Source organism: Gadus chalcogrammus, chromosome 16 (assembly GCF_026213295.1).
Source record: "Gadus chalcogrammus isolate NIFS_2021 chromosome 16, NIFS_Gcha_1.0, whole genome shotgun sequence".
In the NCBI taxonomy this organism is placed as follows: domain Eukaryota; kingdom Metazoa; phylum Chordata; class Actinopteri; order Gadiformes; family Gadidae; genus Gadus; species Gadus chalcogrammus.
This window is the reverse complement of record NC_079427.1, coordinates 2,791,054-2,817,620: the sequence shown is the minus strand read 5'-3', so window position 1 is coordinate 2,817,620 and position 26,567 is coordinate 2,791,054. Positions and strand designations below refer to the sequence as shown.

General features: G+C 42.4%; 1 protein-coding gene and 1 long non-coding RNA gene across 2 annotated transcripts; both read right to left on the bottom strand.

Moving 5' to 3' along the window:
• Positions 1–233: 233 nt before the first annotated feature.
• LOC130405784 (uncharacterized) lies at positions 234–1,033 on the bottom strand. Its single transcript, XR_008904375.1, has 2 exons — positions 836–1,033; positions 234–531 (listed from the first exon to the last, which is right to left on the bottom strand). It is a non-coding gene; the product is annotated as an uncharacterized LOC130405784 (long non-coding RNA).
• Positions 1,034–5,451: 4,418 nt separating this feature from the next.
• On the bottom strand, positions 5,452–26,307 carry LOC130406728 (uncharacterized). Its single transcript, XM_056612415.1, has 20 exons — positions 25,945–26,307; positions 25,666–25,713; positions 25,444–25,524; positions 25,016–25,303; positions 23,564–23,827; positions 22,499–22,762; positions 21,304–21,573; positions 20,737–20,793; positions 19,916–20,209; positions 15,428–15,496; positions 12,595–12,701; positions 12,364–12,501; positions 10,493–11,064; positions 9,958–10,142; positions 7,646–7,734; positions 7,221–7,394; positions 6,914–7,133; positions 6,597–6,782; positions 6,329–6,438; positions 5,452–6,155 (listed from the first exon to the last, which is right to left on the bottom strand). Exons 1-20 carry the CDS (start codon positions 26,261–26,263, stop codon positions 6,048–6,050), a joined length of 3,843 nt encoding a protein of 1,280 aa, XP_056468390.1. The 5' UTR covers positions 26,264–26,307; the 3' UTR covers positions 5,452–6,047.
• Positions 26,308–26,567: the final 260 nt, after the last annotated feature.

The following is a 26,567-nucleotide window of genomic DNA, read 5'->3' as shown; positions in this document are numbered from 1 at the left end:
GCTAGACATTCTCTAAAGTGTCGAGACTCGAGCACTTAGCTTACCTTAACCGATTGTTCCATACAAATGGTTAGTTAACGATTTAACAACTTCAACATCTGCTATTACAGTCGTTATTTTTTTGTAGGACTTGGGCTAATGACCTTGCACAGAGGGAAAACCATCTACACCACTTGTCATTGATTTCTATGCATTCACTGATCTTTACAGATGGTTTTTTTTTAAGCCATTGAATATACCGTAATTGCTCTGCCATGCAACACATTATAAGCTACACATGTTTGTTAAATGAGAAATATGGTCTGGGTCACATTGAAACAGTAACAGTTGTAAAACAGTAATTATACAAACATTATACCAACATTGCAACAGGCAAGTTTATTCAAACATCACACTAACGAGAACACAATAAGAACAGTGACTAATAAAAAAAAAAGAGAAATGATTTAACAACACTGAACATACTGAACAGAGGCAGGGGAAAAGGACAGAGGAAGAAGACTTGTCCGTTGTCACAGCATCAAGGTCCGACTGTCGAGATCAAGAAAGGAAGAGGCATGAGGAGAACAACAGAACACTGCTCTCTAGCAGATTGTTTACTGATGTAAACTAAATTGATGCAGTCTTAAAATTATGATTCTAATCCAGGTTTCTATTTTAGGAGAAAGAAATGGCTCATAATCGTTACCAAAAAAAAAAGCTTTATCATCGGCACTAGTGAGGATTAGAAAAAACACTCTCTGTAAGTAACATACATATGTAAAACATTCGCGCATTTCTTTTTTTTACATTAGCTCACTAAAACTCTGTAACTAGGGCAAAAAAAAAGCCTTACCTCCAACAGCTGGTGTTATCGTTGCGGGACAAGGGAAGTGCTTTAGAAACTGCCGTAAAGCAGTACCTCTGACAGTATTACAGTGTGTGACGTCATCGCATGTTTTTAACGCCTTTTTAGAACAGATACGTGACCTTAAAAAATGCAATATTCAGCTGAGTTTATTATCTTAGCCCCACCCTTTGATAGCAACTTTAAAATTACATCGTGAGAAAAGTGGATTCTGAGGATAAAACCCCGTTGGCTCCCATTCATTCTGGACTCGCCTACGAGCGCCCCGAGTGGTCAAAGATTATTACTGCAACCAGTCCAGAAAACCGGAACTAACCCGCGAGTGCCAGTTCTCCTCATATGCCGCTTTCACACCAAAAAGAACCGAGAGCCAGTTCCGGGCTGGTGCTAGGGCCAGTTCCAAACTGGTTCCAGCCTTACCCCAGTTAAGAACCGGTTGGTTTCACACCGGCCAGAGCCAGCCATAGAGCCGGCGTGAGCAACGTCATGACGTCACTACAAACGTCTCCGCTAGTGATCTTGGACAGAAGCATACGGCCGACATCTTTCTTTATTCTGGGTGGAAATAGTAACATAGTTACGCCATTAAATGCGTTTATGGAAACATTTTTAGCGAGAAATGTGCATTTTACTTTCATAATGTTCGCTCGGTGAATGTGAAGGATGTTTGGTTTGATAGTTATGACGAAGAGGGAACGCTCCGTTCACTTGCATGGACACGGACTCATCTAGCTGCGTTGGCGCGTTGACCCACCACACAATGATCAAGCGTCAGGTTAGGCGCGCAGAAGAACCCTCGCGCCAGTTTCAAACACAACAACAACAATTTCGTCTTCGATTCAATCCGTGTATGGTTCATTCTTTGAATATTCCGATTTAAAACAAAATCAGAAAAAACAAAAAAGAACCATACACGGATTCACGTCCATTGTTTACTTCGGTGTTTTAAAACACTGGTCTTCCTGTTTATGAAGGTACGGATAACTCCGCCCCCTGCCCCCGGCGTAAAAGCGGTTCTAGTTCTAGCCCAGCTCTAAAGTGGGGCCAGAGTTGAACCGGTTTTTAGGGGCCGGAGCCGGTTCTTTGGCGGTGTGAAACCAAAGCCCTGGCCCTAGCTCCGAACTGGCCCGGAACCGGCCCCGATTTTGCGGCGGTGTGAAAGGGGCAATATTAGACATTAGCCGTTTCTCAATTCGCGTACTTGTGCGTGCTCGTGGACTCGTGAAACGTCATCAGTCGTTGCCCGAGCACTGTTCCAATTCGAAGCACGCATCAAGCGAGTACTGTCGTAAAACCCGGAAGTGTTCTGGATGCGTGCTCGATATCGCCGTTTCACCGAGCATGCATCGGAGGTGGCTCGTGTGTGCTTGCTCCCGCTATAAATCCCAGGATGCATTTCGCACTCGCAGCAGTACGAGGGCGGACAATATGGAGAAGACGCACAAGTTACAACTGTAGCTTAAGTTACTCTTAACTTATATATATATTTATATAATATATAATATAATAATAATAATAATATATAAATATATATATGTAAGGTCGTGTGTGTATAGCTTATACACATGACAGGACACTCATATCTTTTCAATTGTTATTCATTTAGAATATTTACATACTATTTGAAAATGAAAGAGGCTGGGATTTTGTTTTGTATCATTTGTTTATATTGTTCAGTAGTATATGCCTAAATGAGGCCGTAGCCAGGCGTGGCCTTCCCTACAGGCGGGTCAGGCGGCCGCCTAGAGCGCCATCTAGAGGGGGGGCGCAAAATATAAAATGCGCGAAAAAAAAACAAAAACAAAAAAAAAACACTTATTGGCCACGTCTCCCCGTCAACAACACGCGCCCCCCCCCCCCCCCCCCCCCCCCCGTCAACAATCGCTTTACACCCCCCCCCCCCCGTCAACAATCGCTTCATACCCCCCCCCCCCCCCGTCAACAATCGCTTTATACACCCTCCCCCCTCGCCTAGAGCGCCAAATGTGCTGGGGCCGCCCCTGGCCGTAGCACAGTTAACGGACGAGCAGAGGTGGTGACGTCATCGAGTCCGCTGCTGTTCCAATTGCAGGTACGTACTCGCGTGCTCGCAAGTATGTGCTTGAAGTACAGACTTGCCAAGTACGTGCTTGCAAGTCATCGAGTCCGTAGTACGCGTGCTAGGAATTGAGAAACGGCCGTACTCTGCTGATTTTACGTAAGCATGTTGGTGTTCAACATCTGTTGTAGTGAACATTCTAAAACTGGTGTAAAATGTTGCTGCCATATTAATAGACACGTTGAATATTATCGCTTTGATTCTGGCATCCCGCACGTAAACTGGTTGGCAAAAAAAGAGCAAAGACGGACGGTTCACTTGACGGAGAAACCGTCACTTTCCTCATATCAGACAACTCGTAACTTTGGAGGAAAATGAAGGCTTTCTTTTATTGTCCCTTTCCTTTGTAAACCTTTAGAAATAACCTCCTGAATCCTTGTTATAACGCTGTGTATAATCCCGGACCGCAACAGCGGTCGACACATTTCGACAGTGTTACCCCTTATGGGCTTTTCATGACGACAGATAAAAAACGACAGTGTTACCCTTTACGTTTCATTTGATAAAAACGACAGTGTTACCCCTTATGTTTTTTTTCATGACGACCAATAAAAAACAAGTGTTACCCCTTATGTTTTTATTCATGACGACCAATAAAAAACAAGTGTTACCCCTTATGGTTTTTTTCATGACGACCATGGAAAAACGACAGTGTCACCCCTCATGTTTCATTTGATAAAAACGACAGTGTTACCCCTTGTGTTTTTTTTCATGACGACCAAAGAAAAACAGTGTTACCCCCTATGTTTTGTTTGATAAATATCTACAGCGTTACCCCTTATGTTTATTTCATGACAATACACAACAATCAATGATCAATAAAGAGGATATACATGACATTAAAATGTATGTGTGTATTTCTATTACTTCCCTTATGTTTTTTTTCATGACGACCAATAAACGACAGTGTTACCCCTTATATTTTATTTGACAAAGACAACAGTGTTACCCCTTATGTTTTTTTTCATGACGACCAATAAAAAACAACAGTGTTACCCCTCATGTTTCATTTGATAAAAACGACAGTGTTACCCCTCATGTTTCATTTGATAAAAACGACAGTGTTACCCCTTGTGTTTTTTTTCATGACGACCAAAGAAAAACAAGTGTTACCCCCTATGTTTTATTTGATAAATATCGACAGCGTTACCCCTTATGTTTATTTCATGACAATACACAATAATCAATGATCAATAAAGAGGATATACATGACATTAAAATGTATGTGTGTATTTCTATTACTTCCCTTATGTTTTTTTTCATGACGACCAATAAAAAACAACTGTTACCCCTCATGTTTCATTTGATAAAAACGACAGTGTTACCCCTTGTGTTTTTTTTCATGACGACCAAAGAAAAACAACAGTGTTACCCCCTATGTTTTATTTGATAAATATCGACAGCGTTACCCCTTATGTTTATTTCATGACAATACACAATAATCAATGATCAATAAAGAGGATATACATGACATTAAAATGTATGTGTGTATTTCTATTACTTCCCTTATGTTTTTTTTCATGACGACCAATAAAAAACGACAGTGTTACCCCTTATATTTATTTGACAAAGACAACAGTGTTACCCCTTATGTTTTTTTTCATGACGACCAATAAAAAACAACAGGGGCGATTCTAGGGAGTGTGGGGGTGTCACGTTAAAATTGTACCGGGGGCGAAAATTGTACCGGCCTACGTCATCGTTTGTTTACATCCTGACAACCTGCCCTGCAACAGACGACGCGATGCAGAAAACATGTTTCCAAACGACGAAATAACATAATACAGATAGCGGATCGCTATCTGTATTATGATGGATAGCGATAACACTTGTTTTTACTTTATATTTGTATTGTATTTAATTGTTTAATCGAAACAATAAAAAAAATTGCCCGCGAAACGGGCGATCGCGTCAAATGACAAATGTTTTGCCCGCGAAACGGGCGATCGCGTCAAATGACGTAGGAGGGTTAATGAAACATAATACAGATAACGGATCGCTAGAAAACACTTGTTTTTACTTTATATTTGCATTGTATTGAATTGTTTAATCGAATTTAGCTAGTAAACTGAGTGTTTTAAGCAGGTTTCATAGTCTAGAATGTTCAAGAACCTTCCTACGTGATTTGACGCGTCATTTGACGCGATCGCCCGTTTCGCGGTCAAGTTTCTTTATTGTTTCGATTAAACAATTAAATACAATACAAATACAAGTGTTATCGCTATATATCATAATTCAGATAGCGATCCGCTATCTGTATTATGTTATTTCGTCGTTTGGAAACATGTTTTCTGCATCGCGTCGTCTGTTGCAGGGCAGGTTGTCAGGTTGTCAGGATGTAAACAAACGATGACGTAGGCCGGTACAATTTTCGCCCCCGGTACAATTTTAACGTGACAGGGGCCCTAGGCAGAGGATTGTTGAGGGGGGGGGGGGGGGGGGGAGCGATTGGGGGGGGGGGGGGGTTATGGAGCGATTGTTGACGGGGGGGGGGGGTGTATGGAGCGATTTTTTTTTTTTTTTTTAGGCTCTAGGGGGCCCCCCTAGTAGTGGCCCGGGGCCCCAAGCAATTGCGGGGCCCCGGGCAATTGCCTGGTATGCCTAATGGGATGCAGCGCCTCTGAGTGTTACCCCTTATGTTTTTTTCATGACGACCAATAAAAAACAACAGCGTTACCCCTTATGTTTTTTTTCATGACGACCAATAAAAAACAACAGTGTTACCCCCTATGTTTTATTTGATAAATATCGACAGTGTTACCCATTATGTTTATTTCATGACGGCCGATAAAAAACGACCGAGTTACCCCTCATGTTTTTTCTATGTTGACCAATAAAAAACGACAGTGTTACCCCTTATATTTTGAGTTTGAGATCTCAATTATGGGATATTGCCTAATATCCCGAGATAGCGAACCAATCAAATTGCGCCATTTTAGGAGGTTCACGTGTAGCATATGCTAATAGGTCATTATTGTGACTGCACCTTCAGCAATATTAGCTGTGGGATCAAGGTTTCAGTTTGTTTTCCCGACACCACTTTACGCAACAGTGTTGTAAAGTGTTGAAACCATTTCCCATCGGTCATCGTGGAGCCTGATTCTAAAGACCGGGGAAGAGGTACAACTTTCTGGTTAAGGTGCATCGGTCTTTGACAGCCATCTGTCTTACACTCGCTGAAGGAGGCTCATCTTCAAAACGCTTCAGGACCTGTGGGATGGAGAGCACACGCTAGGATGAAACAACCACATGCTGTTGGTCGAGGTCAGCTCTATCTGGATGGACGGGAATGTGAGGCTGTCCATCAAACAACCAGACGTCAGCATGAGAGAAGGACACTCACTCTGCACACCAGCCTAACGAGAACGATCTGGGTGACTTGCCTTTCTGAAGAGTTCGTCGATGTGGTCCTCGTGTGCGTGGCGGTTGAAGATCTCCACAAGGTGTTGGATTAAAAAAGAACCTTGGATTTTATGTGTATACGACCTCGTGTCTGCAGAATAGAGTGAAAAGATAATTAGAAGTCGTTGTTCAGAGATGGGTGTTCATTTGCAAGTCCTGATTCCAACAATTCCAGTTGTTTTGTATCCTCAACCTATTCTGTAATGAAGACTAAACTTTATCAGCACAGACAAAAATAAATCAACTCACCGGCGGTGCAGGACAGAAGTGAAACCATGTCTTTTTCTTTGTGTACCATGCGAATAGCATCCTCCTCGACGTCTGCGTCCACTTCATCTGCCAGGTGAGGTGGGAGGGCCGCATCCACCTGCACTACCGGGGCCTGCTCTGGGACAGACCCAGGCCCATCGCAGACTATCGCAGAGCCATCTTTATCTGGAAGAGAATACAGTGAATGGAGTAGACCAGTAATTCACTAAAGGTTTCGGGAATCTTTTAAAACGAAATATGGTAAAACAGGTTTATGGTTATGGTATGTTCAAATCGAAAAAGGAACCCAAGCACACCTCCTCTGCAGGCTTGGATGATGATGACTTTGGGTTTGTTGAGCAGGTTTGGACAATGAGCCGAATCCAAGTGTTTGAAGATATTGTCAATGGGGAACTGGTCGTGATGGACGCCTAAAATGGCTCCCCTCACCCCATGGGACCTGATGACCACAAAGACAGAGTCTGTCGTGGCCAGACGGGGGTCTTTAGAAAACCTTTTGACGGCCTCGTCCATCTCCTGTGCGAGAACATGAATCAGTCAACAACACTCATCGCAGGACCACAGATCACATGAAACCTCTTGTGTGAGTGAGGCCCAACGTACCGCTCCACTGAGGTCTCTGTGTTGCTCCACGTTGTATCCCAATGAGATCAGCAGTTTGCTCATATCCTGCTCGTCTTTCTCAGCACCATGCCGATCACTCAAGTGTTTAAAGTGCATGTTGGTGATCAGCAGAGCCATGCGCGTCCTGTTGGCTGGGGCCATGATGGTGTATATCTGACCACATCATTCAATAGAAGAAAGGAAACAGGTGCATGACATATGACTGACACAGCATGCATTGTCTTATCTGATCGTTTGATAGTTCACATCAATTTATGTGAGCCTATGCCGATCAGAACAACCCACCAGATAACCGTTTATGGTTGGCTAAAACACATGCATGAGGTCAATGTTAGAGGAATAACAAGATATGAATGAGGAGCAGCAACACGACGCAGCCTTTAAAGGGCAGAGGAAGGACTAACGTTGTCTCTGTCCTTCAGCTTCTCAGTCTTGAACTGCTCAGAGCTGAGGAGGAGTTCAGAGGTCCTGCCCTTCGTCTCTGTTGGGGAAACTTCCAGGAACAGAAAAAGAAAGATCACTCGTACAATTGCTGCAGGATTTTACTTGACAAATTTGATCCGAATAACTGCATGCAAGTCATCTTTATACGATGCTTTAACCTCCTGAGATCCAGCCAATAGGCTTCCTGCTCGCATGTTAATGAAAGAAAAAACATCAAGCAGAGATTTATTAAATGTCTCTTATCAAGGACATTTGAACTCATATTAAAGGGACTCTCACCTTTGTTGCATTTTTACACCTTTTTGGATAAGGTTAAATTGGTATTAATAAGGTAATGACACTCTAAAATGCAAGACAGACCCACCAGGAGTAAAAACAAACAATTATTTCACTCTCATAATATTTAGTGAAAACTTCAACCAATAAAATTCTTCGGACCGAAGGACCTTATTGGCCGACAGACCTGTCCGTTTGCTGCATGGACATATAAGGTTTTCCGTCTGCTTCTTGTGGCGCATTCGGGCCCGCGTCATCAAGGCGCATCCTCAACTAGAGGGTTTGTTTTGATTCCACGGCAGACAGTAGCGAGTAGCGACCGTAGCGACTGACGATGGCAGACCAAAGTGGTCCACGGCGTACTGAAACTGCACCATTCAGTCCGATTAGGGGACTCATCTCGGACTCAGACTGACAGAGTTACCCTCCTCTGGAGCCTTAGGAAGACCTCCAGAGTGTTGGCCACCAACTGCACCATTCAGTCCGACAAGGGGACCCGATTCGGCCTCAGAAGCCAAGTGGTCCCGCTCCCCTGGATGATTCTCAGGACCTCCAGACCGTTGGCAACCAACCGCACCACTAAGTCCGATTAGGGGACCCGTTTCGGACTCAGACGCGACGTTGTCCCGCTAATCTGGAGCTCCAGGAAGACCTCCAGACCGTTGGCAAACAACCGCACCATTCAGTCCGATTAGGGGACCCATTTCGGCCTCAGACGCTACTTGTCCCGCTACTCTGTTTGTAATGCTCATACACCTTTCTTATACTCAGTGGGACCACTGTCCTTCAACATGGGGCCTCAAAACGGTATCACACGAAGCCCATAAAATTACAGTGAGCCACCTGCTAAATTTCTTGTTTACTAGACCCCTGGTAGATATTATGACCCCTGGGAGACTAAACACAACCCATGGGAGTCTAAACACAACCCATGGGAGTCTAAACACAACCCATGGGAGTCTAGAACTTTTGTACTCTAAAAAATAACGCTTAGGGGGTGGGGCATTGGAGGAAGGCGGGATGATTTGAATGTGCTGTAATTCTCAAATGCAACAAAGGTGAGAGTCCCTTTAATGGCAGAAGTCATAAACGTTTATGGCAGTTTTATACGTTTATATTTTTTATATATACCGTAAGTTCATGACAGTGTCATGTCATAGTTATGACAGTGAAATGTCACTCTTAGATAGATATCTTCAAATTAAGTGTGACCATGTTTTTTCTTAATGGTAGTTTGACAATTGAATTTGTTGTTGGAGGAAGCCTTGGATGTTACAGTAACGTTGCAATGAATTTACTGTTTCAGAATTGACTGCTGAATTGAATATATCTGCACCTCAAACAGATCTGACCTGAGGAGAATAAATGAGGAATAAAGAAAGATTTTTTAAATGCTATAAAGTCTCAACATTGTATTTACTGCATTGGTTTTATTTCAAAAGTCAGTTGTGAGACATATATATTCCCCTTTAAAGGGACTCTCACCTTTGTTGCATTTGAGAATTACACCACATTCAAATCATCCCGCCTTGCTCCAATGCCCCACCCCCTAAGCGTTATTGAGTACAAAAGTTGATTTTTTTTCTGTTTTAACTACTGTAATTTGCACTGCTTGTTCAGCATTTTAAAACTGGTTAAATGTTTTTTTTTTTAAAAAATACATTGTTTGAAAGGCACAATGAATTGAGAATATAAACGTAACTGTAAAATAATGTACATGTATTCTGAATAATTGTAATTAGTTTTGTCTTTGAATTTATGGGTATACTTTTGCCTCCTTAAGGTACATAATGTCATGTCCCCCCAGCTGTACCTCATTAAGGACCAACTCTGTACCTTTCCTACCTTTCTGTCACTAGGGGTACAGAAATGTTCTTTTAGAGGTACAGACAAGAAGGTACAAATATGTACCAATGTTTAAGGTACAGTGTTGTACCATGCTATGGTACCACTGGGGGGACAAAGCATTTGTACCCTTTTAGGACAATTCCTGTACCTTGATCTCTTAGTGTGTAGGGACTGGTTGGCAGACGGGGAAGAGGGCCTTCAGGGACGGGGAAGACCAGACGTGTCCGCAGAGAGGTGTGAGGTTGGGACATCTGTCTGCGTCCATCATTGCGGTTGTACTTATTGCTCACATCGTTGTGAACCGTCATCAGGATACTGGTTAAGTCTTGGCCACTGGGAAGCATAGCACACACAAGTCCCAGTCAGTTATAAGTGAACGGTTAATCATTATGAAGTATGATTCCTTCAGTCAGAAAGAGCTTTACTTGGAATCATGGATTTCATTTTCTGATATAAGTATTAGGATACTAATTAAAAATGATAAAACAACAACTGTATATGTATATTATAATGACAAAGAAAATAAATATGTAACAATTAAAAATCTAAGAAAATAAGTTAAAGCGTGCAAGCATGCAAAGCCTATGGTAAATTACATTTACTAATTCATTAGCTTAAGTTATTTCGTAATTTGAAACTAGATACAATGACAGACGACAACGTCTTAGGTAGGTTCCACTAACCGTGGAACCAACTTCACAAGGTTATGGCACAAGGACTGGATGAACCAGGAGCCTCGGCCATCGACTCTCATAGAGGTATAGGAGGGAGTGGTAGCCATGGCGGTCAGGAAATCTGCCGAGGTGGGTACCCACTCACTCTCCTCCACGGCGTCGCTGCAGAGGTCCCCAGTGCTGCTGGGTCCGTCCGTCTGGGTGTGGTCCCCAGTGCTACTGGGTCCGTCGGTTTGGTCCCTGACCTCTGGGCGGGCGGGTCTGTTGTCCAGGACGGGGACCGCCTGCTCATTCTGGTTGCCCTGGCAGGCCTGGATGAAGAACAGCTTGGGCTTCCCTCTCAGAGAGGCGCACCGCACCCCATTCAGGACGTCAGTGAGCTCCTTCAACCGGACCACCCCCCCGTCCACCCCGTACACGCCGCCCTCCAGGCCGTGGCTCAGGACCACGCAAACCACGCAGTCCATCCCACTGTGGTCCCTGCGGGCCAGCTCCCGCATGGAGGAGAGCATCTGGTCTCTGGTGGCGTCCCGCAGCACCTCCACCTGGAAGCCCAGCCAGGTGAACACAAGCCTCAGGCTCTCTGCGGGACCAGGGGCACGCGCGCGCGCGCACACACACACACACACACACACACACACACACACACACACACACACACACACACACACACACACACACACACACACACACACACACACACACACACACACACACACACACACACACACACACACACACATTCCAGGGATGAATCTTTGCAAATAGATAACAATAGATATAAATATTACATGATAGTAAAAAATGGTAAAAATGAGTGTATGTACTGTATAATACTGAATAATTTATAAAAAAGCAGAATCTGGACTATGACTGAGACTATAAGTATGGTATTAGCATAGCATGGGCCTACCTAGGGATGGGAATCGAGAACCGGTCAACCGATTCCTTGGAATCGTTAGCAAGCCTGCTTAACGATTCCGCTTATCGGTTCCGGTCGCGGCAAATGCGTCGTGACGTCTCACACACGCTGCTTTGATTTGGTTCATAACGCAGCAAACATGTCGCCGCCGAGGAAGAATCGGCGTTCGGTTTGGTGTGTGTTCACACCAAACGCGACGGGGCGACAAGATCCCATACAAAGTGAACGTAGAGACGCGTATAAGGGCGAGTTTTTCGCGGGAGAAAACCGATGACAAGTTTTTTCGTGATGACAGCCAATCAGCGTTCAACAGCGTGATAACTGAGTGACATGTGTAACGTAACAGCCAATCCGCGTTCAGCCGTCAAACTCAGTGCAGTGCAGTCCGGGTGAACCGCGGAATGGAGGAGAAAGTGATTGTTGCAGTTTGCGACTCCCGGAGCTCTATATATAATAGTATATAATATATTATATACTATATTATAATTGTATATATAATATCACGGCCAACAGCTCTGTCGCCTCCGGATGGCCGTAGCGTGGGGAGCTCTCATAGGGATTGGGCTTCTCGGGGTTTGTTTACCAGCATTGCTATGGTTTCCGGTCTTGTGTGTTCCAACGGTTTATTAGGTAGGCCCATCTAATAAATCTCTGTCTAATCAATGCTTCATTTTGTTTATGTCAGTTTAATTTTGTTACAAGTTGAATGCAAATGAGCACTGTTAGAATTCCAAAAGGCACAAGCTCTTACTTGGCTGTTTTCAGTCTTGAAAATGTCTTGAAAATGTACAATTTCCTAATACTAGAAGCACTTCTGATCAGATATTAAAGAGATGTAATGCAAACAAACACATTTATACTTATTTTCTCACCCAATGAGAATCGATAAGAGAATCGATAAGGAATCGGATCGATAAGCAGAATCGGAATCGGAATCGGAATCGTGAAATTCTTATCAATTCTCATCCCTAGGCCTACCTTCATCAATTTCTGTCACCATCCGTTGACTTTGGGCCAGACCGGAACGGCTGAAGTCAAAGTTGTTGACGATCAAGCAGTAGCCTTTTGGTTGAGCCTTCATGGGATATGGTGTATCCTAGAAACACCAAGCTGCATGAGATGAGGCTCCATATGACACCAGAGGTCAAAATCGGACTGTAATGTTGTGTAACCATTAGAAGTACTGAACCTCTTCATCTTCGTTTGTTGCTTGAGGGAGTTGTGGAGCAGACTCAGGGGTGTTGGTTTCACTGGAGGACAGGGTTTTAGTGGAGGACACAGCGTGGCTCTCATTCTCTGTAACGAAGGTGACAAAATAAAAAGAAGACACACATCACTGCAGGGTTGGCTACGAAGAAGCCAACCAGCAGGGTCTCTGAGACAGAGACTTTGCATTGGGATAAAGATGACACTGCGTAGGCTAATTAATTAATTAATCAGACTCGTATTTTAGGCTTTTAAGATGAGGAGTTGCCACAAGCCTCAAGACACGAGGAAAATGTGGACCACGCTAGAAAGTAGAGGGGGGGGGGGGGGCTTTTTTCAGGTCAGAGCAGCTGCCCCTCAAAATTCCTGTGCACGTCCCTGCTGAGAAGACATCCTTTAATCAGGATGTTGGTGAACTTCAGGAGGGGTGTATGTAACCAGGGTGAAATGACATGTCTTTCTTTTATTGAAACTTCACCAAATACTGATTAACATGATTATATGTTATTATTATATGTTGAACGATTTGGGGAAATAATCGAATTGCGATTAATTTGACCAATAGTGCGATTGCGATTTAGTTTGTGATTTTTCTTTTTAAAGCTCCTTGTGTTCTGCATTATTCGCCAAACAAGAAGTAAGTCATTCTATAGTAGGACCAACACAAAATTGGAATCAGTCAACGCATAAACTCTGCTCTTTCCTTTAGGCCAGGCCTATGTGTTGAGATTAATTGATGCATTAATGGATATTAAACATCTTTATTAAACTATTGAATTGGAAAAAAAAAAAAAAAAAGAATCTTACTGATCTCCAGTTAGTAACAGTAACAAATCACAGAAAAGGAACAAAGAAAAGTTTAAGAAAAGTCTGTGTTTTGCAACGTCTATGCAGCGCAAAGCTATGGATGTTGTTGGTTTTGTCGTCACATTTGAGAATGTCATTTGTTTTGTAGACAATGAAAATGTGTAATGGGCAACTTAAGTTGTTATAATTAAGGCTGTGAACATGCAGCTGTGCTGTCATTTCAACATACACTTTGTGAAGGCACATTTTAAGAGTTTTATTGTATACACGTGTGTCTGAGTGCCACAGGGTTTCCCGTGTGTTTGTTTGCTAGGAGGGGAATGCTGACCCGTGTACGGTGTACTATATGCTCAGTGACACTTTCCTTTTGTCTCATGCAGGTATGAATTTTTGATCTGTTCTATATTTAATATCAATGCTGGTCATATTTCCGTTTTTGGGAATGCAGGAAATTGCATTAAGTATGTTGTTTTGTTTATTTTCATATTATTTTGTTAAATATTTCTATATATTAGCGGTCTGCGCTAACCTAACTGAGGAGGGGAATGCTGACCCGTGTATGGGGTACTAGATACTCAGTGACACTTTTCTTCTGGCTCACGCAGATCTAAATACATGTGAACAGCCAGCATCAATTGTGGTCCACAGTCCTTCTTCCGCACAGCGCAGAGAGATTTATTCGTTATACTGTAATAATGGTGTCATGACAGCCAGTCTATCCTTCATGATATCTTAATGACAAATCAAAATGGTACCACTTTACTTGAGGTCTGAGAATTTATTCATGACAACCAGTTTTGTGAAATATCCTGTCGCACATCTATCTGACAACCTGGTCTCACAGGAATCCGTGAAATGCCTACGGTCGGACACTTAACTCGAAATCCGTGGACACATCACGGAAACACGCCGATTTCCGTGATGTGGCCACGGAATTCGCTCCAATGCAAGTTAATGACGCTGATGTTCCGTGGCTCACACACGGATCCCCGTTTCAACGAGCGAGTCGACCACGGGGGCTTAACTCAAAACCCGGGGTGGTCTCACTGAAACACTTAAATTGTCCTTGTTGTGTCCACGGAAGTTGCTCCAATGCAAGTAAATGACAATGATATTCCGTGGCACACACACAGATTCCCGTTTCAATCTGTGTGTGTGCTCCCGTTTCAATCTGTGTGTGTGCCACATTTGACCACAGCGGGGGCTTAACTCAAAATCCGCGGTGGTCTGACGGAATCACTTCAATTGTCCGTGATGTGGCCACGGAATTTGCTCCAATGCAAGTAAATGACACTTTTATTTACTTGCATTGGAGCAAGTGGCTCACACACGGATATCGGCGTCTTTCCGTGATGTGGCCACGGATTTCGAGTTAAGCGTCCGACCGTAGTCATTTCACGGATTCCTGTGAGACCATGTTGCAATCTGACCAAGTGCTAGAATTGGTCTGCAACCTTGCACATCTAATTATAAGAATCATTATATCAATATTTCATGAATACCAAAAGAGGTGCATTTTCTGTTTATGTCAAGTTGTCATGACAGAGACATCCTATGGTAACACCATCCTGGTTAATGTCAAGTTGTAATTGTAAAGACATCCCAAACAAATGTAATGTCACGTTGTCAACTTCTGGTAATGCCACTTCAATGAATGTCAACTTGTCATAATCAAGACAACCCATACAATGTCAGCTTGTCATAAAAATTAACGAATGACATTTAATGACAGAAGTCCTAAACGTTTATGACATGTTTATACCGTTTATGACAAGTTCATGACAGTGTCATGTCATAGTTATGACAGTGACATGACACTCTTATGTAGATACCTTCAAATAAAGTGTCAACAAACCTTTTTTATTGTGGAAACCTTTGTGAACTCTGATCAGTCGGATCGGTTTAGAGCAGCTATGAGATGCGCCTTGCGCTTTCTATAATAATCCTACTATCCAATTGAAACTCCAACAATGATCCAAATAACATAAGACCACAAAGAACAACTTTACCGTTGGACCGCTGGAACTGGTTTAGGAATCTTTCCAATAGATTTGGTAACTCCTCGCCGGTCCAATAATCTAGAGTTTGCCATAGAAAGGAACATGTGTCATGAGTCATGCAAACCACCAAACAATTTCAAATCGTGTACATTCCTTATCATCGTTGATTGTACGTTAGGGTACAATTGTACGTTAGGGTACAATCAACGAAGTACCCTAACATTAAATGTAAAGTAACATTACGTTACATTTATTTTGCCGACGCTTTGGTCCATAGCGACCAACAGTAATTGTGTTCAACCATGAAGATACAATGCGAGTAAATGCAATTAATAAAATTAGCAACTGCTTTAAGTGCTACATTATTGAAACAAGAGATATTTTTATTTATAGATAAGGGCTGTCAAGATAATGCGGTAACGCTTTCGACTTTTCTGTTTTTTCACAAACGTCTCTGATTTTGACCTGGGTGCACGTCGGTTCTGCCAGCTTAGTGTGTTGGGCGTACGATTGCTGCCGCTTCTTTTTTTTGGGGAAATGGCCGACCGTTTGGTAGTGAATGCCTATACTTTGGTGGGCTGTGTCATTGCTGCTTGGCTTCCCAACTACGCCTCATTGTGGATGGGTATTGACTTAAATAGATGTAAAATTCAGTGTTTTAGATTTCATAACGCTGCATTTTGCGCCGTTGTATTTTAGTACTTTCTTTATTACATTTTAGTGGTTCACAACGCTGTCGTTCACTCAGTTTTCCCCACTCTACAATGAAAAACCTTTGGTTGGCTTTTTAACACACCAGCGTTTTCCGGACTGATTCCCTGGTATCGACCCTGCCTGTCCCCGACCTGCATGCTCTGTCCCGATGATCCACCATGCCTTCCGCCCCCGACAACGGATTCTGCCTGTGCCCTGCCTGATATCTTCAAACTGTCCATAACAGTGGCGGCTGCTGGTCTTTTAAAGAGGGGAAGCTCATTTTTGGCCTACATCAAAATAGTTGTCAATTTATTTATACCTCAATTCGGCCCTCCGTTCCTTTTCAAGAAAATGGTCTGTGACCCTGTTAAATTAATAATGGAAGCAATTTCGCCAAGCAAATACCAAGAAATGTGTTGCAGTTTGTCATTAGAATTCACTTGCAAAATCCGCGATGGGACTGTCACTGAACTCAGATAGTGAAGTGACTGTGTATATCTCAAAATAGCTGTCAATCAAAAAGTGATTCAGACTTTCGACTGATCCACCAATCATAACGCGGAAGCCCAGCGTCCAGGCTAGCCCAGGCCAGCCCACTGCTCCATCCACCCCCAGAGACGCTGAGCGTCCGGGGGCGGGACAAATCTGGGCATTTATCCAATGACCGTCGAGTTTCGAGGCAATGAAAAAAACTGTTCCATGCAGTCTCATTGAAGTGAATGGACGCTCGGCTTCTACGGTCTAATGCATTGACATTACGGGAATGTATGAGAAGTTAACAAAATCGAGTCAGTCTTGGATAAGATTCTTATCGAACTTGTCTTCGAAATGAACGTATTTTAACGAATTTGTAGTCAATGAAATGTTAACACAACAATACATATTTGACAATTTAATGTTCGAAATTTTAGGGGAAGCTGAGCTTCCCTTGCAGTCTTAGAGAAATCGCCACTGGTCCATAAGTATTGTGTTAAATAAAAGTCCTTACCGACTGTCTGCCTCCCTACGTGTGCTGCATTTGGGTCCTCTCCCGACCCGTTACAAATATACGGTAGTGCTAATATTATAATATATTAATAGATATTAAATATTTCTTGTCTCATCACATGCTATGAAAGCAGAAATTTGTGATGGTTCTTGCAATTGCTATTAAAGTTGTGTTGTCTCTCCTGGCACTCATTTAATATTCTTACATTGATTTCTTAAATATGTATATGTAAAAACGGATGTGAATAATTACTTTACAGTTAAAATAAGACAATGTATAAATTCATATTATTTTGCCGTTTTAGGTTTGCGATTATGTCACTTCCGGTTTAGTCACTTCCTGTGACGTCATTTCCTGTCCTCTGTAGAAGGAATGGCAGACATGTGCATCTTCTGATTGTAATCCGCTAGCATCCACATGAAAGCATCTAAGAGGCAATGCCGTCAATTTGTTTAATCAATGCAAGACATGTTTAAGATAATATATTAGAGTGGATTTAGTTAAAAATAATGTTTGATGTGTTGTTAAAAACGTTTTGGTTAGCAATTGTGTACAAACTAAAATCAATGCAATTGGCATCAGAATGTCTTCATACAGTGTTAGACAGTTTATATTATTATTTACAACTATGTACAACATGCTGTTTAGTCAAATGTACATTCAGTATTTTTGTATTCTTTTATTTGCAGTTTTCACCGTCTGTTAATGAGGAATTGTGACAGTAAATGGTCAACCTTACTACGACTCTGTCTTCATTGGCTACGGTTTAACTCGGTGTCAAGTCAGAGTTACAACACACTGCACGAGAACATTACAAAAGTACTAACATATTCAGTCCAATGGCAAAAGCTTCCTCCAGAATGAGCAACCACCAAGTCTTCAAAGTAAGACGCTGTAATATTGTTTGAGTCCTGATAATCTGGTTTAATCTGTGTTTCCTTCATAGGAGATTACTAGCGGAGTGATTGTGGATTTTATGTTTAAGTATTTGGGTGACACCTAGTGGCCAAACTTGATCCAAATCTATTCACGTCTAAACAAGCGGCGACTATCCCGTGGTCGTGTGCGTACCCGCGGCGATTTTCTTGATAAAAGAGAAAAGGATGGCTGTTCCATCCAGTCCTGCCTGAAGTCTGCTACTACCACCTGATTTCTGAAAGGTAGTAAACTCTTTGTCGAAAACACTGCATGAGCTTGGTGTCTGGCTGAGCCACTTGTCCAAGTAGCACAGCGTAGTGAGCTAGATTGCTAATGACCTATCGTTTCAATTAGGGATCGACCGATATATCGGTCAGCCGATATTATCGGTCAGCCGATATTATCGGCCGATATTCGCGTTTTTACGTGTATCGTATCGGCCGATATGCGGCTGATTTTCGCCGATATTCTTTTCGCCAATTTTTTTTTTTTTACTTGTTCTACCTCACCTGTTTTTAATATTTGTTAAATATTGTTCATCTACTTGTTCTTACTTGTTCTAACTCACCTCTTTTTACTATTTGTTAAATATTGTTTTTTATATTGAAGTTCAATAAATGACTTGTAACATTTGTTATCAGTGTAGTTTTTATGATTGAGGGAGCAAAAGCAGTATCGGCTCTAAATATCGCCTCAAGAAAATCGGTATCGGCGTATCGGCTAAGGCTGATGAAAAAATATCGGTATCGTATCGGCCCTAAAAAATCTGTATCGGTCGATCCCTAGTTTCAATTAGAGCTGTCAGTTAAACGCGTTATTAACGGCATTAACGCAAACCAAATTTAACGGCGTTAAATTTTTTATCGCGCGATTAACGCAATTATTTTATTGAAAAAAAATAAATAATAATAATAATTCTTTGGCCCAAAACAAAGAAGCAGTAGCCTGACTGCTATGTTCAAATGACATTTGTTCAAAGCAGTCGTTTAATTGCACTATAGGCTCTTTTTTTGAATCGTCCTGTTTTGATCAGTATATTCCAATGTTGTTATCAATAAAAAATCATTTGCACAAGGCAAGCCGATGCACTGCACCATGTTGATAAGAGCATTAAAATGAGAAGAATTATGGGACAAAAAAATCAGGGGATAGTTAGCATAGAAAAATAATTTGTGATTAATTGCGATTAATCGCGAGTTAACTATGACATTAATGCGATTAATCACGATTACATATTTTAATCGCTTGACAGCTCTAGTTTCAATACATTAAGCCTCTACTGCATTACTGGATTACTGTTTTTGTGTGTTTCTCTGAAGTTAGAGGGTAAGGCCATATGACGCCATCGACATGTAACCGACGGCAACAGACCATCACTGTAAAGTAAACTATGGATATCTCTGGGTTTGAACATTTTGGACTATGCAAGTACACAGCTCAACAGAATATATAACATAGTATATTTAATGCGTAAATGTTACATATTAGTCCTATAATATGAGGGATTTTCTTAGACGGGTTACATGGATATTTTAACTGATGAATGTTGGATTGCATCAGAGACCAGGAGCGTTTTTAGTGGAACAGCCAGTTAAGACTGCTTCATTGTGCTACTTTTACATCAAGTCTTTTGTAGAATAATATGATACATGTACCCTGTTTCTTTGGTCTAAGAATGACCTAAGAAGAAACATTTTATTCAACCAATTTGAAAAAGGTATTTAGGACATGATTTACCTTGAAACCAAAAACAACTTTTCATCCCAGGCTTTGAGTCCCCCCCCCAACTCTGTGTGTGTGTGTGTGTGTGTGTGTGTGTGTGTGTGTGTGTGTGTGTGTGTGTGTGTGTGTGTGTGTGTGTGTGTGTGTGTGTGTGTGTGTGTATGGTACGTTACCTGTCAATAACAGACGAGTCTCGAACGGTATGTCCTTCATGTCTTCCAGGCCTTTCAGCAGGTCCTGAGCTGTGGCCTCTCCTGGTGGTCTTTGGCGCTTCCACTGCACCAACATCTTGTATTTCTGCATGGCCACATCCGTCTGTCTGTCTGCCTGGATGCAGTCCAGATCTGTGATGCTCAGCTCCAGGTGGATGGCCGCCTGCTCCCACTCCTGTCCCAGCATTTCAGCCACCTTCATGAGCTGTTTATTGGACAGATTGCGCCCTGCGGAGCGGGTTTTATTGTCTCTGGCTATAAACAAAGACAATCCACACACAGGCAGGTCAGGTTCCATCTATCGAGAGACCAAAATGTAGATATTACCACTTTAGAAATGGGTGTGAGGGGTTAAGGTGAGGCTAAAAAACTGAACCGAACTACAAAAGGCAGTGTTTCCCCCAACACTTTGTGGTTAAGGCGGCCGCCTTAACGATAGGGCCCTGCCTTGACTACCAATGTATAGAAAAGAAGAATGTATTTTTTTATAGAATTTTTTTATCATATGCATTAACAAAGTAGAAAACTCGTAGGGGAAAAAAACATACTTCCATCAGGCATAAAAAATAAAGATAAATAATGCATCGGTAATACTGTTCACAACAATGGTCGTGCCATAAAGCTTTTGGAATGGAATTGAAACGTAGACAAAACCTCCGCCCCCCCCCCTCCGCCCCCCGCTCCTTGACTAGCTTGAGCAAGACATTTTCTGGGGGAAACACTGATCCTATCATTAACACAGATGAGCCAAGGAACACAGCAGCACTAAGTAAAACACCTACCCCTTGAAAAAAACGTTGGTTCCTTTGGCTTTACTAGCGTCTTGTCGTCCCAATGTCCTAGGATATGAAAAAGGATCGTCAGTCTTTAGATGAATTTGGGGGCCCCAAGCGCATTAAGATGCGCCCTGGACAGGAATTCCGAGCGGGGGAGGGGGGGTATCGCGTTGTCCTGTGTACTACAGTGAGTTTCAACACACACTAACAATCCCCCGTCCCCTCCCTTGTCTGTTCCATTTGGGAACATGTTTGGTAAACATGTTTTATTACACTTGTTTCATGTAATTTAATTAAGAGCGCCACCAGAGGGCGCCCCCAACACATTGCGCTGGCCCTAGCGCTCACAGTTTTTCGTTGCATTTTATTCATAACCAGTCGTTGTCTTGGGGCCCCAGGCCAGCTTGGGGCCCCAAGCAATTGCTTGGTTTGCTTGCCTTCTCGCGACGGGCCTGCCCGAGTGGACAATAATAAATCACTGGATCCCAGTGGATTAAAGGACAAAGAAGCTCCCCTCTTGTCAAAACAAAGCTGAACGTTTCTTTAAAAAGTACATTCATAGTTACAACTCACCCACACCAGCAGGAGAAGAGATCAGACCCAGGGTGGAGCATAAGTCAGGGTCCCTCTTCTTCATACTATCAATCATTATCAGACTTGCTCTCTCCCCTTTCGCGGTCACCCTGTCGATCAGACAACGTGCTCTTGTTCTGAAGTCCTCCATCATATAGTCCTTTTCCTCAGTACTGAACACGTGCTGCTGCCAAAGATCATCCAGGAGACCTTTGATAACTTTGTTTGAAACTCTATTCACAAATTCAGAACGGATCCTTTGAAGTTCCCCTGGAATAGAAATCGAAAGGCATTGATTAATCTCTTCTTAACCTCTGTTAATATTAAACCGTTTGTCATACCACCTTGTCCCCCACAACATATCTCATCATTAAGATGTTTGTTTGCTAGACTTGGTATCATCAAAATATCCCACATTAAGTCTTTTCCACAAGAATAAGTACTGTATATAGTTATGCTCAGTCAAGTGAGATACGGTCGGTGAGGTGTTCTGTCTTGGGCCAGCTCGGTCAAACTTTGTCTGTTGTCAGTCATCTTGATGTAGCCTTTATCAATAATGTTTGGAGGCCTACTACTAGTTTACCCAATGTTTTAAGTAAAGGTACGTAGGTATGTAATGCTAGGCATTTATAAGGTGTAAAACCAATCTGTACATAGACCATAGACCAGAAATACTTAATATTGTAGTCTTACACCAACTGTAGTAGGCTGATTGTTTGTTAATAATTCTAAAAACCCACCGTCAGGCACAGTGTTGGAGTAACGTGTTGCAAAATTAAAGCATTACTGTAATGCATTACTTTTTGCTGAAACACTGTAATGTAAGGCATTACAAAAAAAATTATGAAAACACATTTTACTCTCCGCATCAACAGTAGGGCTAGAACGGAGCAAAAAGACTACAACCAGCCTGCCTTTCCGTTTCCGGTCAACGAGCAATGAGTGTTCCAACAGAAATCAAATTAAACATGACAGAAACTGTATTTGACTACGATCCTTGATTTGGAACATCAACAAACACCACTAACCACTCGGGAGTTGCACATTTCTGAAAACGAACGTTTAGGGTTGTTTTAAGGACCAATTTGTGAATACCCATTGCCAGCCATTGTGTAGCAGGCAGGGGCGATTCGATATGAGCCAAATACCCCACTATGACGCCCGCCCGCCCGTGTGTGTGGGTGAAGTACGTTACCGCTTAATGACAGAGGAGTATTGTCCGGTAGGTCCTCCATGTCTTCCAGACCTCTCAGCAGGTCCTGAGCTGTGGCCTTTCCTGGTGGTCTTTGGCGCTTCCACAGCACCAACATCCTCAGCTTCTGCATGACCACAGATCTATGTTTTGCCTTGATGTCGTCCAGATCTTTGGTCTTCAGCTCCAGGTGGACGACCGCCTGCTGCCACTTCTGTCCCAGAGTTTGGGCCACCTCCAGGAGCTGCTTATCGGACAGATTCTGCCCTGCGGAGCGGGTTTTTGTAGAAGCCGACGGTAGCTCAGTTAAGCTCTGCTGGTATCCCCCTCCAGCTAGTTTTTTAGTGTTTGATGATTACATTTTATTATGTTTTATATTTGTTGAATGTTGCAGGACAAAATGTGATGCATGCTTTATATCAGAGGGTTTCATTATAGACAGTGTTTGAGCTATACCCCCCTGTTGCTCAGTTTGATTTCTTTATATTCCAGTTATTGTTTTATTGAGGAAAAATCACCACTACAGACGGGTTCTCCCTGAGATTACTACTTATAAACATAAAGGTTCAAGGGTTTGTTCAAAATTGCACAAAAACCCAAATTAATTCTCCACATGACCTGGACAGGATATTCATGTAAACCTACAGCCTACATAAAGTACACTGTTAATATATGCAACATGACTATCATGTATCATGTTTGTCATGTTTCATGGAATTTATCATCAAATTGAGTGAAAACACTTCAGCCGTAATCCACCCGAACAGGCTGTAGTGCGATCATTAGCAAATTAGTGCTCCAGTTTAAGCTGTCAGTCAATCATTCACTCAGCATTACTGTTTGGGGAATCCTGTTGCAGTGGTGGAATAAACCATTCTGCGCCTTCTATAAGGGGTGACAATGAGCCTCCACTATTTATTTATAAACAGAGTTCAGTTACTTGAACATTTTATTCAGCCAATTTAAAGTTAGTTAAGACATTATTAACCCCATTGGGGCCCTGGGTACCCAGTCCTCCTTTCCCCCACTATGACGCCTGCCCGTGTGTGTTTGGTTGAAGTACGTTACCTCTCAATAACTGACGAGTCTCGACCGGTAGGTCCTCCAGGTCTTTCAGACCTCTCAGCAGGTCATGAGCTGTGGCCTCTCCTGGTAGTCTTCGGCGCTTCCACAGCACCAACATCTTCTGCTTCTGCATGGCCTCAGATCTATGTTCTGCCTTGATGTCCTCCAGATCTTTGGTCTCCAGCCCCAGGTGGAGGGCCGCCTGCTCCCACTCCTGTCCCAGCGTTTGGGCCACCTCCAGGAGCTGCGTATCGGACATATTCTGCCCTGCGGAGCGGATTTTTATAGAAGCCGACGGTAGCTCAGTTAAGCTCTGCTGGTATCTCCAGCTAGTTTTTTAGTGTTTGATGATTGCATTTGATTATGTTTTATATTTGTTGAATGTTGCAGGACAAAATATGATGCATGCTTTATATCGGAGGGTTTCATTATAGACGGTGTTTGAGCTATTCAGTTATAAGATTTAATTATAAAACATTTATTGAGTTTGTTTGCTTAATATATATATTTGCTTAAAAACTATGATTATTTGATATTTGTTTGCTCATTTGGATTATAAATTAAAGTTAATTAAAATGATTGGGCAGCTGTGGCTCACCGGGTGTCTGACCTATACATAGAGGGAATAGGTAAGACAGGCAGTGGGAAGGGTCATGGTTCTTTACCAGCTGTACCAGAGAGACCAAGGAGATGAGGCGGCAGGTTCCCAGTCAGGCACATTTGTTTTGTTTGCTTGTAATACCAGAAAATAAACCTTCAGAAACCCCAAAATCCCGACTGGACAGTTGACTCTTTACCCACACTGCGTAAGATTCGCCCCCCTGTTGCTCAGTTTGATTTCTTTATATTCCAGTTATTGTTTTATTGAGGAAAAATGGCGACTACAGACGGGTTACATGGTTATTTTAACCTATGAATTTTAGATTGCATCTCCCTGAGATTACTGCTTACAAACATAAAGGTTCAAGGGTTTGTTCAAAATTGCACAAAAACCCAAATTAATTCTCCACATGACCTGGACAGGATATTCATGTAAACCTACAGCCTACATTAAGTACACTAATATATGCAACATTACTATCATGTATCATGTTTGTCATGTTTCATGGAATTCATCATCAAATTGAGTGAAAACACTTCAGCTGTAATCCACCAAAACAGGCTGCAGTGTGATCATTAGCAAATTAGTGCTCCAGTTTAAGCTGTCAGTCAATCAGTATTACTGTTTGGGGAATCCTCGTGCAGTGGTGGAATAAACCATTCTGCGCCTTCTATAAGGGGTGACAGTGAGCCTCCACTATTTATTAATAAACAGAGTTCAGTTACTTGAACATTTTATTCAGCCAATTTAAAGTTAGTCAAGACATTATTAACCCCATTGTGGCCCTGGGTACCCAGTCCTCCTTCCCCCCCACTATGACGCCCGCCCGTGTGTGTTTGGTTGAAGTACGTTACCTTCCAATAACAGACGAGTCTCGTCCGGTAGGTCCTCCAGGTCTTTCAGACCTTCCAGCAGGTCCTTAGCTGTGGCCTCTCCTGGTCTTCGGCGCTTCCACAGCACCAACATCTTCTGCTTCTGCATGGCCACAGATCTATGTTCTGCCTTGATGTCCTCCAGATCTTTGGTCTCCAGCCCCAGGTGGAGGGCCGTCTGATCCCACTCCTGTCCCAGCGTTTGGGCCACCTTCAGGAGCTGCTTCTCGGACAGAGCCTGCCCTGCGGAGCGGGTTTCAGTGTTGCTGCCTGGGAAAAAAGACAAAGACAATCCACACACACAGGCAGTTCAAGTTCCACCTATCGAGATGATGGACTAATCAAGGAATATACTTTTTTAATTTTGTCCTGAGACCAATCATCTCTTTCAAAAGATGTCACCCGCTAACCTGACCCATCCACCGTGCAAGGTTTCGTATTGGTCACTTCTTCTTCTGATTCACTTCTCTTTCTTTTCCAGCCTCGATTTCCTGAAGATAAATTTAAATGGGTTTGAGGGGTAAAGTTGAGTCTACAAAGTCTACAAGGTATCTGGTCGAATCTGCATTTTTTGAGGAACATACAGTACGTCATTCAGGGAGCCACAAAGCACCACTACGCAAAACACTAACCTCTCGTTTTTTTCCTTGGCTCTACTACCGTCTTGTGGTCCCCATGTCCTAGGATAAGAAAGGGATTGTCAGAAAAAAAAAAAAAAAAGACAGTCCATAGACAGGCAGGTCAAGTTCCACCTATCGAGATGATGGACCACTCAAGGAAGAATACTTTCCTAATGTTTCGGGAGTAATCATTTTGTACTGAATCATCTCATTCAATAGATGACACCCATAACACAATTTTACTTTTGAACTAAAATAGAAATGAACATATAATAGGACGAAAACTTTTACCAATACTCAAACTGCTCGATGAGGCGGTAGACCCACTGTCTTCCCATTCCACGTCTTTAAGCTTAGGATACGTTTCTAGGACTTCCTCGTCCTGCAGAAGCCCAATGAACTCGGTTTGTCTTCCTTTGTTAATGAGTTTGTCCACGAGCTTGATAACGAGATCCTCTGCGTCCCCCTTATTGATGGAGTTTAGTTTGGTGTATTCGCGGTGAGTTATCAGTCCTTTCTCTATCACTTTGTCAAGTATGAATTGGGGATCTGCCGATAGAATTTCTTGAATGATTGTCTTGTTGCGTACAATGGCGTTATTGAGTGCCATTCTTGAACCTCAGGGAGAGAGGGTGAAAAGGAAGCTGAAAGAGAGCGGACATTACGTGTTATGCTCCTCCTCTTAAACAAATAAGACAATGACACAAAGACAGAGATCAATTGACGGAAATGTTTCTAAAAAAATATATATATAAATATATAGATAATTATATATATGTATATATGCATATAAAAAGTAATATGTATGTAACCGAGCGTTTTATTGTTGTGTCTATTGGGCAATAAAAAAGAAGAATCGAACAACTCTACACGGGGCGATCCTCTTTATTATTTTCGCGCTCCCAACACACAGT